Raw genomic sequence first — 20574 nt, 5'->3', positions numbered from 1 at the left:
GGCGTGGAAAATTGATGGATGGCGTAAAATTACCAGGAAATAGATGGATGGCGTGGATAAAACACATCCATCATGGTGGGGACATAGAGCACTGTCCAATAGGCAGTAAGCAATTCAAGACAAAAACACAAGCAATATATAATGAGACGCCAAAATTCGATAGTCTCATGCAAGTAGCCATTTTCTTAGAAGTTATTTGATACTCTGCATTGTATAATCTTTAATACAAACATACTTAGAATGTGGTGTGGTCCACCTGAGATTTGGATCTGCATAATTTTTAGGACCCCATCCTACAATGGACTGGAAAAAGTATGGACAGGGTGGATGTCACCAAATCATCAAGGTGGGCCCACGGTAAGGGTAAATACCCTGTCATAACACACCTAATCTGCCCCCAAAAAAGGGGGCGTTGATTGGGTTACGCTTGGGTGAGACATGGAACCAGCGATGTGGCTGGGACCTTGACACTAGGGCCCACCTTATCATATGTATTTTATATCCACACTGTCCATTTGGTTTTTCATATTATTTTAGGACATGGTCCTAAAAATGAAGCCAACAAATATTTCAAGTGGACTTCACCACAGAACACAGTGGTCATTGAACTTCCACCATTAAAATCTGCAATGGACCACACCATACTAAATAGTGATCATTAAATGGGCACCATTAAAATAAAAAATAAAAAATAAAATAAAAATAAAAATAATTGAGGACTACTAACTTTTGGATCAAGTTAATACTTATGTTTTCCCTTAACCGTTCGACCTCATGAACAGATTGGATGGTAAATCCTGAATCATGGTGGGCCCTAAGAAAGCTTCAATGGTAGACATCATTGTCACCACGACTTCCTGTGGTGTGGTCCACTTGAGCCTTATATACTTTTTGGGCTCATGCCTTAAAATGAGCTATCAAAATGGATGGACGGTGTGGATAAAACATATATATCATAGTGGGCCCTACAAAGCCCTGAGAGGACCGTACAAGGTGGGCCCTACAGATTGGTTGGTCTACCACACACCACTAACGGAGGCGGATTAGCTACTGAACTTGACAGTAACGAGTCTCACTACTGAAGTGACGTCACCACGTTCTATGGGACCCACCATGATGTATGTGTTGTATCCACGCCATCCATCCATTTGGAGAGATTATTTTAGGGCATGAGCCAAAGAATGAGGAAGATCCAAATCTCAAGTGGACCCTACCACAGAAAATAATGGGGACAGTGACGCCGACCGTTGAAATCTTCCTAGGGCCCACCATGATGTTTATTTGAGATCCAACCTGTTTATAAGTTAATACAGACATGGAATAAGGTAAAATACAAATATCAGCTTGATCGAAAACTTTTGTGGCCCAAATAAGTTTTTAATGGTAGGCGTTCAATCCCCACGGTTTTCTATTGTGGGGTCCACTTGAGTTTTGGATCTGCCTCATTCTTTCGCTCATGTCCTAAGCTGATCTCTCTAAATGGATGGATGGTGTGGATACAACACATACATCATGGTGGGGTCCACAAAACATGGTGACGTCACTTCCGTAGCGAGTTCAATAGCTAATTCGCGTCCCACCACCAACCTAGTTGGTGTGGGTACGTGTCGTGCGAAGACGGGAAGTGGATTGCGTCCTACCCCACTTAGACTATTATCTGCCCGGGCAGAGCTCTGTGGGGGCCACCGTGATGTAAAGATCTTATCCGCGTCGCCCATCCCTATTTAAAGATCATTTTAGGTTATGAAACCAAAAACAAGGCAAAACTAAGGCTTAAGTGGACCACAAAGTGGGGATTTAACGTCCACCATTGAAAACTTCTTGGGAGCTGCAAAAGTTTTGGATCAAGCTAATATTTGTGTTTTCACTTCATCCAGGTCTACATGACCTTATGAATAGGTTGGATGGTATTTTAAAAAAATCACAGTGGCCCCTATAAAGGTTTCAATGGTGGGTGTCATTATCACTGCTGCTTCGTTTGGTGTGGTCCAAGGGGCTCTAGACCTGCTTTATTTTTTGGATCATGTCGTAAAATGATTTGAGAAAAGGGATGAACAAAGTGGATAAAACCCTTACATCATGGTGGACCCCACAGAGCCTTGCCCAGACGAATTATCATGCGGGCGGGGGTAGGACGCAATCCACTTCCGCGAAGATGAGCGTTGATGCTCCTCGAGATCGAGTTGTACGCATGGTTCAAAGGAGATCAAAGTTACAGGGGCCCCATAATGATGTGTTTAGTATATCCACACCGTTCATCCGTTTGGAGAGACCATTTTAGATCTTGATCCCAAAAATGAGTCATATCCAAAGATCAAGTGTACCACACCACAGATAGCAATGATTCTCACCGTTAAAACATTCGTAGGGCCCACCATAACATTTATTTTCCATCCAATCTGTTCATAAGGTTACACAGACCTGGATGAAGGGGAAAAACAAATATCATATTGATCCAAAATATTTGTGACCCCAAAAAGGGTTTCAATGGTAGACGTTCAATCCCCCACTGCTCTTTACAGTGTGGTCCACTTGATTTTTGAATGTCATATTTTTCGGCTCAAGCCTTACCATGAGCTCGTCAAGTGGATGAACGGTTTGGATATAACTCATACCACAGAATTAGGTGACGTCAACACACCAGGCAGGTCGGTGGTATGTGGTACACCAGCCAATCCGCTTCCATTAAAAAAGGGGGACGCGGATTTCTTGTGAAAGCCTTTCGCACGAAGTTCCGGTACTGGGATGGTAGGTGGGGTCCACCTTGATGTTTATGAGAAATCCACCCCATCCATCCATTTTCTGATATCATTTTAGGACATGCGACAGAAATGAGGTGGATCCAAAAATCAAGTGGGCCATACGAGAGGGAAAACTGGGGAAACAGCTTTCTACCATTGAAACCTTCATGGGCTCCACCTTGATGTTTATATGCCATCAAACCCATTTATAAGGTCATTCCCACTAGGATGAAGTGAAAACACGAAACACTAAGCCTGATACAAAATTTGTGTGGCCTTCAAAATGTTTCAGCGGTGGTGACCGAATCCCCACTGTTTCCTCCAGTGAGGCCCACTTGAGTTTTGGATCTGCCTTATTTTTTGTTGCAAGTGCTAAAATGATCTCGCAAAACAGATGGACAGAGTAGATTTCTCACAAACATCAAGGTGGACCCCACCAACCATCCCATTGCCGGAACTTAAACTGGTTACGCGTATGTCAGAAGGGGTCCAAAGCCCATTTTGGGAAGCTAGACGAGAGGGTTTCCGATTCCGAAACCCTAAAACCCTCAAACCCCAAAATCGCACCCAAATCTCAGAAATTTTCCAATTTTCTCTGATAGTTTTCTTCAATTGGGTTAGCTCAAGATGGAGATTCACTCAGCTACAAACGGTGCGACCATCTAATTCGAATGGCCCACCAAGTGAAGCTTCCAATCAGAGCCAACCCTTTTTCGGGTACCAAATCCCTCTTGAAAGCTTTTTTCTCTCTTTTTTTTTTTTTTTTGAATTTTTTGAATATTTACGATGTCTTAGGTCTCCCGATATCCCAACCCCTTTATCGACAAATTTGGTAGGTGGCTACAGTAGCCTCGTGACTGGGTAGGTGTTATACAACGTTATTGGCAAAAAAAATCCCAACAAAAGTTATAATATCATCGATATCGGCCAATATTTAGCAATATATCGATCGATACCAAGTATTCCTCGATTTTTTTTTTCCTTCCTAAGTACCTTCCGGAGGGTTTCATATCGCTAGACTGTGATACCGATAATATCAGACGATCTATCGGCTGATAGTATCGATATTGCAAACACTGGTCACGAGTACCTCTGGGTGATGAAACAGTGTTTAGAAAGGCCACTAGCACATAAAAGAAATTGAAACAGATATGGTCAAAGCAAATAGTGGATAATCTTCAAGAGGCAGTTGCAAAGTTATTCTTGCACAATAGTATTCCTCCACATGTTGCCGATTGCCAATACTTTCAAGCATTTATGGATGTAACAGTTGATGTGGGACCTGGGATTCAAGCGCCCAATTCTTATAACAAAGATTTGAAGCATTCAAATTAAGTGTACCAGGAAGTGTGGACTTATGTACAATCATTTAGAAGTATATGGGCAAGTAAAGGATGTATAATCATGTGCAATGGTTGGACTAATCCAACAAGATTGAGTATGATAAATTTCATGATATACTCTCACTTAGATACAGTCCAATCTTTATTATAGCCATCAATTCATCTAATGAAGTGAAGAATGATGACTATATATTTGGCCTGATGGATAGAATGGTAGAAGAAATTGGGGAGTAATACGGTGCAGATTGTCACTGATAATGAGGCAACATATAAAGTAGCAAGAAAACATCCTATGGCGAAGAGGCCTCATCTGTTTTGGTCACCTTGTGCAGCAAACTGTATTGATCTCATCCTTGAAGATATTAGAAAGAAGCCTAATGTGTCAATACTAGCTGAAAAGGCAAGATTGATCATGATATATATATTTACAATCACAATTGGACAATTGCTCTTATAAAGAAATTCATTTGCGGGCGAGAGTTGTTGAGGCCTTGGGTGACTAGATTCGCCACAAATTTCATAGCCATTGAGAGTCTATACAATCATAAAGGAACACTTAGCGAGATAGTTGCATCTCAACAATGGCTCAACTCGAAATATGGACAAAAGACAAGTGGCACACCTATGGAGATTGTGCGATTATAAGAGACAAGTATTGGAAGAAATTCTAGGAAATTATGAAAGCAACGTAATGCAGGGGCATTTTCACACCGGGCTCGAGTGGGGTTGCCTATGGGATGCAGGGCCACACTCGGGGTGGGCGGCCCGTGTGAGGCGGGTGGCTCGTGTGAGGCGGTACCCATGTGATTTGGGGCCCACGAGGAGGGTTTGGCCGAGGTCCTAACCCAAGAGATGTGGGGCCTGGGCTATGAGATAAAGGGATTGATTCGTCATGCTCTAATAGTTAGAGCTTTTAGAGCAAGTGGTTAATTATCCTACATCAAATTGGTACTAGAGCAGGTGGTCTTGTGTTTGAGACTCCTCACCAGGGGTGATTAATGCAGGGGCATTTTCACACCGGGCTTGAGTGGGGTTGCCTGTGGGATGCAGGGGCACACTCGGGGTGGGGCAGGCCCTGCCGGTGTGAGGCAGGTGGCTCGTGTGAGGCGGTATCCATGTGATTTGGGGCCCACGAGGGGGGTTTCGCCGAGGTCCTAACCCATGAGATGTGGGGCTTGGGCTATGAGATAAAGGGATTGATTCGCAATGCTTTAACAGTTTGAGCTTTTAGAGCAAGTGGTTAATTGTCCTGCATCACAATGGAGCCCTTAATTAAGGTGGGCTATCTATATGAAGCTATGGACAAAGCAAAGTTGTCAATTAAACGTAATTGTAAACACTACAAGGAATATTGGAAGCTCATAGATAGGCGTTGGAATAAATAGCTTCATGATCTCCACAAGGCATGTAAACACAAGTTACAGGGATTAAATTTAGTTATTCTTTTTCCTTTGGTTCTTTATGTAATGTTGATAACTCTTTTAATCAACTTGCAAGCTTCTTTTTAAACCCACAGCTCCGATACGCGACTGCATACAAAGATGCTAATGAGATTACTATCGGTTTGAAGAATGTTATAAAAAGGTTGGAGCCAGATGTTGATCCTATTAAATTATTTACATATGTAGATTGTATAGTGTAGAGTCTGAGACTTGTGGTACTTATTATTAGCTACTATTTCAGAGGTAGAGGTGTTTGAACTAGCAATGGGCATCTTTGGAGATCCACTGGCACAAGCTACAATACAAAGAACCAATCCAGGTAGGTGTATTAAGTTATAAACTATTAAGTATGTTTTTACAAATTTAATTAACTAAATAATTGATATATGATATATTTCTTTGTGATCTATGCAGCTCAACGGTAGGTCAATTATAGAGAAAGTGTACCTACACTATGGAATATTGCAATAAGAATCTTGAGTCAATGTACATCATCTGCTAGTTTTAAAAGAAATAGGAGCACTTTTGCCCACATCCATACTAAGCAATGGAATCGATTAAAGGAGATAAAGGTGCAAAGAAATGTGTTTATCCACTACAATGCGAGGCTGCGGTTGAAAAACATGAAGAAAGAAAGAGGGCAAACTGGCAACTAAGTGTAATATTGCCCAATAAATTTGGACTATATTTTTTGTTGAAGACAACCCTCTTCTTCCATGGCTTAAACAAAGGAAGAAAGGCAAAGAAGCAGCCAAAAGTGAGGAACTTGAATACCCAGAAATCATTGTAGAAACCGCTCAGAGCCATCCTCCAGAGCCCATTATTGAAGAAGATGACGAAGTTGAATGTAGTAGCAGTGCGACTCATATTGATTGTCATAGCAGTGCCAGTGATGGTGGTGGTGATGCACCTACTGCTTGTGTTGCTCAACACATTATAAAGCCGCATATAGATCGTGTGAGGCAGATGAGCACCGACGTGGTATAAAAGGCCGGACTTATGAGTCTACTAAGTCACAATACAACCAGCCAGGGGGAGGAGCATCATGGAGTGGCTGGCACTAGTGGCACTCATAAAGCATCAGGACATCAGGAGGCTTACGGACATTATGGATATGGTTACGGTCCTTACAGATACGCAGAGCCTATTGCGCCACTTTTGTGTTGGAGTAGTCTTCCTAATCAATAGTATGGATATGGATATCCGGATACATATCCAAATCCAAGTTATTCGTCATCAATTTCACAGTCTCAGCAGTACGAGCAGTAGTATGACCATTTGTCTGGTGCTAGTAGATATCCTTACTTAGGATCAAGGTCGATTCCTAGTCAAAATCAGGCTTCCTCAGATTTCGTTTACCTACTCTTTCCATCCGACTCTGGTTATTATGGATATGCAGCAACAACAATTATTACACAACCACAAGCACAATCAGATGATGATGAGGACTTGAAGGTCAACCAACCACAACTAGCCAGTTTTTCATTTTGGTGGTGACTAGTGAGGTGATTGGTGAGTTTTTATTAAGACTTGAAAATAATGTTTTTTTTAGAGATAATTCACATTTAAGGAAATCGGTAAGTACTAAGTATTTTTACACTTACATTGTTGCACCTGTCGCACATATTCTCCAAGCAAGCACGTACTAGTGAATAAACTAGTGAGTATTGATACTTCTTGGACATATTAGACTATTAGTAATATATGATATCAATTTATGACATATATCAACAGTTTAAAATAAATAAATAAATAAAATTCAACACCAGAACTTACAGTAGGTCAACCTGCCAAGACATCATTCTTACCAAAGAATAGTCCGATACACCATTAAATACATGGTCAAAATACAAACAAACAAAAATAATAATAATAATAATAATAATAATAATAATAATAATAATAATAGATTCATGAAGATCTCATTTTTCCCTATTTTTCTGATATTTTTTCATATTTTTTTGCTTCAAAAACAATTCTAACTTATATGGGCTGATATGGGCCCGATTCCGATACATGACGTTATATCGTATCATTTTTCAGAGAGGCCGATACAGTGGCCGATACCGTCATTCAGAACCATGGCTACTACAATCCAATCCCCGTGGTCTATCCACTTGTTGGCCCAACAACAGTTCGATAGTGCATAGTTTTGTCTCCTAAACAATGGAAAACTATTATGCATAACTTATTTTGTAATGTTTTGAAGTATAAGTTTGTAGTCATATGTCTTTTTGGGGCCCATTTGGATACTACCAAATAAGTAGCTTTTTTAACTTATGTAAGTTAATAAGTTACTTTTCTTAAATAAGTTAGCTTGGTTATTAAACTTAAATAAGTAGTTTTTTAGAATAAGTAACTTATTTTCATAAGTTATTTTTTATTGCTTTTAACTTCCAAAAGTAACTTATTTTCTTCATTTTCATTGGTGACACAGCAAGCAAGGAAATTATTTAAAGGAATATGCTCTCTATGGCCATGAACCCCTTCTAAGTTCATGAGATTGGGAAATCATCCATTGAATGGGTAAGCGATCTAGTGGGTCCCACATGAGCCCATATCGAGGTTGCCCCACATGATGGATGATCCACATCAAATGTCCGCCCCCAATGATGAATGACCAACCTCCAAGGCAAGCCCCTCATGATGAGCAACCCACATTGAAGGTAGGGCCCATGTGATGGGCAACCCACATCAAAGGTGGGCTCCACATGATGGGCAGTTAATAATGGTGGGCCCCACATGATGGATGGTTCACATCAAGGTGGGCCCCACATGATGCACAGTCCACATCAAAGATCAGCCTAATGATGAGTGACACATATCCAAGGCAAGTCCCGCATGATGGACGGCCCACATCGGAGGTGGGCCCACATGATGGATGATCCACATCAAAGGTGGGCTCCACATGATGGGCAATGGATATTGAAGATGGGCCCCCACATGATGGACAATAATGTTGATGGTGGGCCCCACATGATGGATGGTTAACATCAAAGGTGGGCCACACCTAATGAACTATGCACATTGAAGATCGGCCCCTATGATGAATGCCCACAACCAAGGTGGGCCCTGCATGATGGACGGCCCACACAATGAACGATCCACATCAAAGGCTAGCCCCACATGATGGATGGTGGATGTGAGGAGGACCAAACAGATTTTCGGGATAATTAACTGTGATGTTGGAAACCAAATATGCCTTTGTTCGTTTTAGATGATATGCATGTTGTTTACTAAACATACTTTTTTTAAAAAAGATATTTACTAAACATACTTATCTGCTGATTAAGTAGAAACCAAGATAAGCTACTTGTGGCATAAGTAGCTTACCTAAAGTAACCTACGATCCAAACGCCCCCTTTGTCTCCTAAATTTTCGTCAGAAAAAATCCACATGTTCCTAATGTTTCCACCAAACTGTGATATATATTACATGATACATGAGATGTTTCCTGATGCTTCCTGCAATTTTTCTAGCTTTTGTATCCTAAGGGCATCAAGATATATGGTGCAATACTGATATATAAAATATTTCTCACATAATTTTCCCAATAAATTCTCTTTATTGAACCTAGGATGAACCACCACAGTGCTAGTGAGCCAACCTCTGAGATCTTCTAAGCAAAATCTGCAAACATTTTTGTGTTTATAAAAATAAAAATATATTTAATTTCTTTGATGTTATTTTTTATGGAGAGCAATCAAAATGTATGCATATAACTTTATATAGACACTTCGTAGAATTGTCTTTCTTTTCTTCTTTTGAGAATTAGACACTTTCTAGGTTGGGATTGGGAGTTTGGGAGCCTCTCCTAGTTAATAACTTTTTTTTTAAACAGCATTTCCTATCTCCAGTTTGGAATTGGTTCCCATTTAATGTAAATCTAAGATATGGCCTATGGGTGAAATAACATTATCATCATCTGAAAGTATTTGCCATTTGTTTTATGTTAGCTAGTGTCACTTTTATGTAGGACTAGGTTTAGAGTAATTTGAACTCAAATATAGGATGATGTAATGATAATCATAATGCATAGAACCATCATGGTTTCACATAAAATATTAGAATCTGGGGTTGGGAAACCAAGGCAACATTTTTATTTGGCTTAGAATGTCAAAGGAATTTTCTTATTACAAAGTGAAATGTTGCTTCCTTAATGTAGGCAGCTTGCTTTTGAAACACACATTCCACCAATGAAAACTCTTTAGCTTCCTTAAGCAGGAGATTAAATTTGATGCATGACGAATGGTCTAAACTAAATATGGTGCAAAGAAATTATAAACGGATTAAAGGGCAATTCAAAGCATAGAATATATTAACCTACCACAAATCTAAGAAATCAAATAAACAATAAAATTCAGATTTCAAGTTAAATCACAATCCCACAATAAACTAAACCATATAGAACATGAATTTTAAAGGATTAATGGAAGGTAGAACTTCCACTTTAGCATAGGCTTAGGCGTAATTCAAAGGGGCTGATTTGGTCTCTCTAGGGTTAAAGATATGAGAATCTAGGGTTAGGGTTCGAGTATGTAAGGTTAGGGATTTGAAAGGAATTAGAACTTTGGAATGATTTGGGAATTTAGGATGAGGATTAGGGTTTCATAGAGAATTGGAGATTAAGGCTTGGGAAAATAAAAAATAAATAAAAACTACGGTTTATAAGGGAATGGGAACTAGGGGTGTACATGAACCAAGTTAGCTCAGTTAGGTCGCTCGACTCGACTCGAAAAAGCTCGATTCGACTTGGTTGAAAGCTGAGTTCGAGCCGAGTCGAGCTGATTTTTTTGAGCTCGAAAAAATTTCAAACTGAGTTCGAGCTTGCCCAAGCTCGACTCGACTCGGCTCGAACCCCAACTCGAATCGAACTCAGATCGAACTAGTTCGGTGACTTGGTTACTTTGATATTGATGTTGCTCACCAAGTGTTTGACGAAATGACTCAACGAAGTGTTGGCTAGTTGCAAGGAAGGTATGTATATGAAACAAATATCATTTTTTCTTGATTTTGATGTTGCCTAGAAGGTGTTTGATGAAAATACTTGTAAACAGTTGTTGTTGTTTTACACACAGTGAGAAATTGAAAGTGCACAGCATGTGTTTGTGAAAATGCCGTAGAGGCTCGATTTTGGCTCGAACTTGGCTCGAACTGGCCCGAGCTGCTAACCGAACCGAGCCGAGCTGGCCAGTCAAGCTCGAATACGAAGCCAAGCCGAGTTCGAGCTGGGGTCAGCTAGTGGCCGAGTTGAGCTGAGGCCGGCTCAACTCGATGTACACCCCTAATGGGAACTAGGGTGGTTTAAAGGATAAGAAGAAGAATCGAAGAGAGTGAAGAAAGGAAGTAAGGTGGCTAGCTGTACAGTTGTACGGCCCTATCCGTACAGTCGTACGAACAGGTAGTCCATACGAGTGGGGCTTGATAGAGATTGGATGGGTTGGGTTTTGGTGGAGGCAGGGATAAGAGAAGATGGGTTTAGGCTTTGGCAGAGAGAAGAGTAAAGGGATTAAGGTTTGGAGAAGAAAAGAGGGATTTGAGAAGAAGATGAGAAAGACAAGAGAGAAGTACCTTTTAAAAGAGATATAAGAGGGGAAAGATTAGGCTTCACACCTTGGCATTACACCATCAATCTACATTCATAAGAGAATCCATTCTCAAGAAGAGAAATCTTCATTGGAAGCAAAGAAATTTCATTAAAAAAACACCCATCCTTAGGGTTGGACATACCCCCTAGTCTCAAAAAAAAAAAAAAAAACTTTTTACAAAAACACACTACTCTCAGATAAAATTTTCAACATAAAGATGCTCAATAGAATAAAAGTTGTTCCTAACTCCCTAATCTCAACCAAAATATCAAAATAAATCCAACACGAATAATCCACTAAATAAAAGAAATAAATCTAAACATCATAAAGTCTACGATCAATGTAATCTAAGATCACAATGATCCAACCGTCTGATCAAAGCGTCCTCAAGATCCAATCATCCAATCGACGTGTCCTCACAATCCAACGGTCCAAACTACTCAATAAGCAACCCACATGCATCTTCCTAGTGTAGGGTCTTCGAAGATGCATGATCATGCATGTAGGGTCTTCGATGTGGCCCACCTGGACCCATGTAGTGGTCACCAAGCCAAAGTGAAAATGGAGTTGATCTCCTCCTCCTGGTATACTCTTTATGGTGCTCGGATGTCCTCATCAAAATTCCTAGAAAAAAGGAACTTGTCCTTCACGTGGTTATGAATCTAGGTTACAATACGGCCTTGGTCACCCTTATTACATGATACAGGTGTGAACCAGTCCCTTTTAAAAAAAAAGGCATGTATTAGCTGATATAAGCTGATAGCGGCCATTGGCACCGATACAGGGTTGATACAGGCTGATACGGCCATAAAGTTTCCATTTCAATTTTATTTATTTTCAAATTCTCTCGTTTTCCCACTTTTTCTTCACTTCGAGCATGGAAGAAGCTTTGAGACATTTTGCTACTAGATCCAAGCCTATTTTAAGGATCAATAACGCAAGAGGTAATCGACAAATTGAAGTGGAATGGACCATTTTGGAATTTTATTTTATTTATTAAAAAAAAAAAAAACAAAGGGATAAACCAACACTTCTTTCATTTTTTTTATTTTTTTTTCCATATTATGTGTTGTGTTTCAATGAAATGAGCCCTAATCCATGGAAAATACTTGACATGTGTTTGATTAGGGCTGATTTCTTTACTTTCAGTAGGTCACACCTATTTGTTTGCTTTCAGTAGATCATTCAGTGACACGCACACAGGCATGCAAAATTAGGGCCTACTTGACACACAAAATTAGGCCCTATTTGTTTACTTTCAGTAGGTCAACCTAATAGCTAGTATTCTTACCAAAGAACAGCCCATTACACTACATGTCATGCACGCACACATATTATGCATGTATATGTATATATTCTAGATCCTCCCATTTTTCTTTTGTTTCTAGAAATTTTTCAACGAAAATTAAAAATAGGCCAATAACGGTGATTGGTACAACCTGTATCACATGGCCAGCAAGAGGGCTAATGCAGGACAATTAACCACTTGCTCTAAAAGCTAGAACTGATAGAGCATGGCGAATTAATCCCTTTATCTCATAGCCCAGGCCCCACATCACATGGGTACTACCTCATACGGGTGGGGCCCACCTCACACGAGCCACCCACCCCGAGTGTGCCCCTGCATTAATCACCCCCGATAGGAGTCTCGAACACGAGACCTCCTGCTCTGATACCACTTTGATGCAAAACAATTAACCACTTGCTGTAAAAGCTCAAACTAATAAAGCATGGTGAATTAATCCATTTATCTCATAGCCCAGGCCCCACATCGCATAGGTTAGGACCTCATCCAAACCCTCCTCATGGGCTCCACATCACATGGGTTCCACCTCACACGAGCCACCCACCTCACACGGGCCGCCCACCCCAAGTGTGCCCCTGCATCCCACAGGCAAGGAGTTCCGTAATGATAACAGTGGTTGTAATGGCCACCACCATTACCTTTACGATATGGGGCATAACGGTTGTTACGGTCCCATAACGGCCGTTACGGTCTCTCTTATTTATTTATTTATTCATTGAAAAAACCCCCGAAAAACCTGTATCTGCCCCGTAATGTTGATTAATAAGTATGAAAAACATGTATGTCCCGTAATAGACCATTATGGAAAAAAATGACCCGTTAACGGGAATTACGGGTCATTTTTCCATAATGGTCGTTACGGCCGTTACGACCCCGTAACGTATAACAGTTGCCACTGTTACCTTTACATAACAGCCTTTACAGCCCTGTAACGGCCTTTACGGCATACCATCCACAGGTCACTCCACTCGAGCCCAATGTGAAAATGCCCTTGCATTAAGGGCCATCGCTAATATTCAAAACCTTGGTCCTTCTATCAAGATGCAACATTCTTATATTTAAAAGAAGTGGGTTTCAACTGGCTTTTTAAAGCAAGAATGTAGTTAATGAGCTTACCAGGAGCAGGCTCCCAATAACTAGTCACAATGCTCACACCCAATCCCTAAATGGAAAAACTCACGAATGAGCATGTTGTTAGCATATTCATTCTATTAAAGAACAAGAGAAGAACAGAACGTTTATCCTATAGAAACGGATTGGAATATGATGCCCTAGGAATCAAAACAAAATCAAATGACAGAAATAACATTAAATAGGATCTAAGGAGCAACGAAAATGCAGTAAACAGGAAAGCATGTTTATACTGGAATTTTGGTCTTAATGTTGCAGTTTTAACATGGATCTGCTTAACTAGAACCCTTTCCTCTGGTGACCCTCAGAACCATTAGTTCTGACATTAACAATCTAAACTTGGGGTTTATGTGATTACAGGTGATGGAATAGAACTTGCTTCACCTAACTATTATTTAATATAATCCTTACGCACTGAGATAGTGTAACATGAGAAAATAGACACATAGATATTATCCAAGCTCTACCACATATCCAAAAACAACAAAATACAATGTGTGAACTTGACTGGCATGGCATATATCCCAAAATTAGAGACCAAAAAGGTTCATTATTTTTCTTTCTTTGTTTCTTCTTTTTCTTTTTCTTCTTCTTTTTTTTTTTGGTAGTCTTAAGGGGACTACAAGAAACAATCCATAGAGGTTTTTTTTTTTGTTTTGTTTTTTTTAGTTTTTTGAAACAATCCATAAAGTTCTACTGACCTGTGTCAAAAATCGTGGAAGCATAATCTTTAAAAGTTGTTCAAGGACCTGTGTCCCAGTTGATTCAATCACTTGCGCCGGTATTGCTTGAAATGCAAAAGGGATATCAATAACAACCTGAATACGATAACTTGGTCAAAAGCAACTCGAAGAACATACCAACCACAAATTAAATTTCATGTCAAGAGTTGATGTTCATCACATCGCAACGAGAAACTGCACGGCAGTCACCTCAATAGTAGTATCTGAAGTAAGCTGCTGCACTGATGAGTTGCCACGATTGGAGTTGCAAGATATTTTATTCACCATTGAAGCTGCATTTCCCATACCAAATCAATGTCAAAGGACTCCTGAAAGGGCATTGCATAATTCAATTATGAGCTACAACTTCAGCTTCAATTAATTGTTACCACATTAGAAAAGAAACTTGTTTCAAGATAACTTCTGCAGCAGTAAGGAAAAATGGCCAAAATTACAGATTCTGGCCAGGCAGGAATCTGAAGTTGAAAAGTACACACCAAATAAATAATCAACTTCCTGATGAAATGGGAGAACTTTGGAGATTGATTGTTAACGTTGTGGGTCCTGAATGTAGGCTTTAAGTCCTATATTTCAGTATGAGTCTACAGATTGAGTATAAAAATAAAATAAAATAAAATAAAAAAAGGTTACACACAATTCACAAGAACATTAAACAGGAGAATTGTTCAAAATGGCACCCTTCCAGGAATTTCTGATGGATCAGGAATTTCCAAAAAGAAAATCTAAGGCAACATTGTGGAAAGAAAATCTAGGACATCGCTGCAATAGCCAAAACAACTTCACCCTTTTTGAAGGTGCATTCCATGAACTCTCAGAAGAATCTCTACTACTACCATTAACAAATTATTAGGGAGTAAAATTTCCTATAATCCATCAGAATCGATTTAGAAAAATACTTGAATATCTTCCACAATATACATTATTAGAAAACCATACACTCTTGACATATATAAGACTGAGATCTAATCATACACTCTTGACGTGTATAAGACAGAGATACCCTTATACATGACTAGAAAATCTACACTCTTGACATATATAACACTTAGATACCCTTAAAAATATACAAGGCAATACCTCAAGAGTCAAATATCTTCCCCAATGTTTCCCTCAGATAATGGTACAATCCTAGATATCTGTGAAATTAAAATTATCAACGATATTGATACATGTTTTCGTAGCACAAGAGTGCAAAACATATAATGCTAACGACACGTAAAACCTTGCTTGTCTTGCACCGGAATTTCATGCTTTGCAACATGAATCTCTTTCAGTGTAGAATCCAAACCAAAACCAACCTTCAACCACCACTAGCCTTGCGGCACAAAGTTCATCTGACCTATAGATTTGATTCTGTGCTCACCAAAACTCCCCGGCTCACATACATCCTTCCAAGTGACAATATGATACTTCTGTCCCCTTCCGAATCGTGCCACAAGAATCTTCTAATGATGGATTTGAACTTTGACACAACATAAAACCTTGCTTGTCTTGCTCCGGAATTTCATGCTTTGCAACATGAATCTCTTTCAGCGTAGAATCCAAACCGAAACCAACCAGCCACCACCACTAACATAGCAGCACAAAGTGCATCTGACCTATAGATTTGATTCTGTACTCACCACAACTCCCTGGCTCACATACATCCGTCCAGGTGACAAGATGATACTTCTGTCCCCTTCTGAATCGTGCCACAGGAATCTTCTAAGGATGGATTTGAACTTTGACATAACTTTTATCGGAAGTTGTAGCAACAATGCAAAGTAAATTGGGACATTTTCCAGAACCACCTTGATCATGACAATCCTCCATCCAAACACAACAGTTTCTCTTTCTAACTAGCAAGTTTCCTGTTAAATTTATCAATAGCCCCATTTCATACTTCAGCCCCAGGGTCTTCCAGGATTCACCAGGAAGCCCAAATGTTTAATTGAAAAAGAAATCCCCCCCCCACCACCCCGAACAAAAAAAACGCGGCTATTGAAGCAACCAAACTATCTTCCAAGTTGAGACTGAAAATACTGCTTTTCACCAGATTCACTGATAACCCCTACACAATCTCATAGTATCCAAGGATGTGATTAAAAATTTGAGCTTCTTGCAGCAAACTATCACCAAAGATAAGGATGTCATCAGCATACAACATGTGAGATGTCCTGAGCCCATCTCTGCCCATCACTGTCCCCAAAATCAGCCTAACCTCCATCCCTTTCTTTAACAGTATGCTTAAAACAACTATAGTGAAGACTGAAGAGAAAAAGGGACGTTGGATCCCTTCGCACAAACCTCCACTACTATGGGGGGAAAAACAACTTCTGAGATCTGGTGATTAAAATTTTTAAACCAGGAAGAGTTTATGCAGACCTTAATCCACTTACACCACATTTCAATGCAGCCCATACATTGCCTAAGATGTATCAGAAAATGCCAATTGACACAGTCATACTACTAATATGGCTTCTACATATGAACCTTTAGCAAAACGCCTCTCCATCTTTTCTTATGATATTCATCCACCAACTCTTGACCAATGAATGAACCTTAAGAAGCCAATCTCCCTTCCACAAAGGCACACTAGAACTGAGAAATACTATTCCTGAGAACCCCTTTTTACATTGCTGTCATTACTTCCCCAATCAACTTGTGTATTCAGAACGTGTGGGGAATCAGACAATGTATGTAAGTCTCATGTAGCTTCTTCTACACAATGAAGGCAATATTTCTTGAGATGGGTATAGATGGGTATGAACCCAAGCAAGGATGGGATTTCTTGGTGAAAACCTTTTAATTGATGCTTCAAAGCCACTCCAATCCACAAGACAGAGATCTGATTCGACACATCCGCATGTATGTAGGACCCACTAGGGAGGTGGCTTTCAGACGGTTGGTGGAAAAGAACGAAATTCTCACCCTTGATAATCCGAGGAAGACAGACATGATACTGTCAGATGGATGCATCATGTGTTTGCATGGTGAAGAAACAATGGATCATCTATTTCGACGTTGCTCATATTCTCACAAAGTTTGGGAGAGGTTTTTCACACTTCTAGAGACCATCTGGGTAATGCCTAAGAAGATTGAAGATCTACTTAAGAAGAGAATCGTTTCGCACATAGTTCTCTTGGCTATCTTATGGACAATTTAGCTAGAGCGCAATCGTCGAACCTTCAATAATAAGGCCGCTAGTCCCAACCAAGTGTTTCACATTGCCAAGTGATCAGTCATAAAGTAGTCAAGTGCTTCCAAAGCCCTTATTGGTGTTGACACCACACGATGTGAATCGTTTAGACTTATAGAGGTGTTAATGCAGGGGCATTTTCACACCGGGCTCGAGTGGAGTGGCCTGTGGGATGCAGGGGCACACTCGGGGTGGGCGGCCCGTGTGAGGTGGGTGGCTCGTCTGAGGTAGGTGGCTCGTCTGAGGAGGACCCATGTGATGTGGGGCCCACAAGGGGGGTTCGGCCAAGGACCTAACCTATGAGATGAGGGGCCTGGGCAATGAGAAAAAGGGATTGATTCGCCATGCTCTATCAGCTCAAGCTTTTAGAGCAAGTGGTTAATTGTCTTGCATCAGGTGTGTTGTACCAATTTGTAATCCTGAAACATGCACAAAATTTTCCAGTCCCCTTACCCAATTAAACCCAACCTAAGCCTGGATTCAACCCAAAACCTCACCAAAAGCCCCTCGAACCCTAGAGGACTCACATGGAAAGATTCAAGACGTGCGGGATCCAATCGGGCCTAGGTTTGGGGCCCACAAAATTTCATTTTTTTATGATTTCCCTCGACGAGAAGAAAATTCATGGGGCTTTGATGTCAAATTCCATGATCTAACAATCCATTTTGAATCCCATCGAATTGAATTTCCAATACACCCAAGGGGTTCGTTTGGAAGCATGTATTCGGCGGTAATTAGTGTGAATCAGTAAAGTTAGTGCATTTGGGAGAATGTATTCGGTGTGAATTGGAATCCATTTCACACCCAATACACCAAAACCCTCTTGTTTTGAAAACACACCAAGACCCTGTGATTCCAATTCACATCAATTCCAATTCGCATGGATACCAATGTGTATCAAATACACACTCCCAAACAACCCCTAATTTCAGCTCAATCCAAGCTCTGGGAACCAACTTATGTGTGGAAAGTCAGAAGATGCATAGACATAGGTTGACTGTTGCAGAACAAAATTTTGACCCAACTTGCAGACCACATTATCTCCCTAATCCTTGGGAATTTTACCCCCAAAGAAAAACCATTAGTTAGTACAAAAATTACCTTTCCAACAAGCTACAGAACACCCTGATTTGACGCATAAGCACCATGTTGTTCCGATTGAGAAGCCCAAAGATGCATAGGCTCAACTTTGTGCAAGAAACTTTTTTTAAAAATGATTGTCCGATCCTTGCATGGAAATCTAAAACCCAATTTCCATTTTCCTATGACACTTTGACCCACTTTCTACCAAAACCCTAGGAGCCTTAGTTTGACCCTAACCTCTCATTTTTCTTTTCTTTTCTTTTCTATTCTTTTTACATAAAACTACACTCCGAACTTCCTTGGATAGTGAAATCCAAATTCTAACCCTCCTAAGCTCTAGGATTCTTACAAATGTCCAAATCTCATCCATGATCCATCCAATGTTTTAAATATCGACGATATCGGCAGATATATCCCACGATATATCTTGTATCCAACCTGTGCAATACGAAACGCATAGGTAGTGCCGAAATATCCCACATGTTTGATCAAGTAAGCATTTTCAATTTACAATCCCTTTTTTTGTTGAAATTATGTTAAATCAGTGTCAAATGGTTATAAATCCATTGGTTCTTTATATTTCGCATGAAAAATCATGGAGTTGAAGCTTTGATTTTGATATCCATTGGTTCTTTTTGTTCTTCATGTTTTTTTCAAAATTTTCCTTCAACCAGCTATCAATTGAGACTAATTTAGAAAGCTTTGTTTTGCACGTTTTTTTTACAGGGGTAGTTTATTCATTTCATTTTTAATCCGAATTTTATAAATAGGGTGTTTTCTACTCTAAACCTAATGATGTTTTTTAATGAAAGCTTGGTGCCTCCTTCCCCTTTCTCTCTGTGGTAATTTCTTCTCTTCCCCTGATCTCTTCTCTTCTTCTAAATTCTGTTTCTAACCCTCCGACCTTCTTCTTCTTCTCTTTCTATACCTAGTATTCTTTTATTGCTACTGTTTACAATTAGATTCTTAAAGTCCCCCTGCCCTGAAAATCTGAGAATTGATCCCAACCCTCTTTCAGATTTTCCAACCGTCCCTATTCTAGAAATCCTTTGATTTCCTGGATTAGAAAAGTTGCACTGACTGTTGAATTGAAACCATCCAAGATTGAGAGGTTCCATCCCTCGCCGGATCCAATCCATGCATGTTTTGAATACAGTACTGCAGGATTGTGATGATGGTCTTCAACCATTGCATGTTTCTTTTGTTATTATCGTTACTATGATGTGAAATGTTGAATATTTCAATCAATTTGCTTAGTTTATTTTGTTGGATAATTTCTGTGCTCACACATGCATTCTAGTTTAGACCGTCCTGCATCAAATTTGGTATTTGAGCTTTAGGTTTTGCATGGTTTTTGTTAGATCGAGTTACCTGAACTTGGGATCATCTGTTTTCTTATCTAGGATTGTCTAGATAATTCTAGATCTACATCCCACAGAAATTGTGAACCTGATTTTTCAGATTCACAATCCTGTAAGATATAAATCTGAATTTTCATATTTGTGTTTTCATTCTAGTTAAATCTGAAAATCTGCAGCATTCATGCATCATATAGAAATAGGATCATACATCCATATTGAGGTCTATTCAAACCTTAGAGTCGAGCTTAGGAAAATCGAATTTGAGTTTTTGGTGTGTGCCCACTAGAAGAGGTAAGGGTTTTCACCATCACCCCATCATGAGTAACGAGCAATTAACTGATCACCTTGCTCAATTACTCCAAAAGATAACTGCCATAAAGACATCCAACAAAAATATCGAACAAAAACTGACCGCCACCGAAGCTAGACTTGAGCGATTAGAGGCATCACAAATGGAGAACCCCACTGTTGGAGGAGATGTGCAGCCGCAGGAAGGTGGTGTTGGTGAGGAGCCGGCCCTTAGACAAACCCCCACCAATAGCGGGCATGTGGGTAGAGAACAGGAATATCAGGACCGCTTTGATTCTGACGAGAGGGCCATAAAGAATGTCAGGATTGATGCCCCGAGCTTTGATGGTCGCTTTCACCTGAAGGCATT

At 40.0% G+C, this 20574-nt stretch overlaps 1 protein-coding gene across 8 annotated transcripts in view; it reads right to left on the bottom strand.

The window, feature by feature from the left end:
• LOC131230201 (uncharacterized) overlaps nt 1-20574 on the bottom strand; it is an 88125-nt gene that overhangs the window by 31966 nt on the left and 35585 nt on the right. For 5 of the 8 annotated variants that reach the window (XR_009163900.1, XR_009163901.1, XM_058226008.1 and 2 more), the window contains exons 4-5: nt 14484-14566; nt 14253-14369 (exon numbers count right to left, since the gene is read on the bottom strand). Coding sequence is in view for 6 of the 8 variants with exons in the window: in XM_058226008.1 (XP_058081991.1) it covers nt 14253-14369; nt 14484-14566 (200 nt within the window). In the remaining 2 variants the exon portion in view is untranslated. Of the gene's footprint in view, nt 1-11097; nt 11198-13536; nt 13583-14252; nt 14370-14483; nt 14567-20574 lie in introns of all 8 variants that reach the window. The other 3 variants (XM_058226011.1, XM_058226013.1, XM_058226012.1) reach the window with 3 other exon arrangements.

The sequence above is a fragment of the Magnolia sinica genome, chromosome 17, assembly GCF_029962835.1.
Source record: "Magnolia sinica isolate HGM2019 chromosome 17, MsV1, whole genome shotgun sequence".
Classification (NCBI taxonomy): domain Eukaryota; kingdom Viridiplantae; phylum Streptophyta; class Magnoliopsida; order Magnoliales; family Magnoliaceae; genus Magnolia; species Magnolia sinica.
Note: the sequence above shows the minus strand (reverse complement) of the source record. Positions and strands in the feature narration are given on the sequence as shown.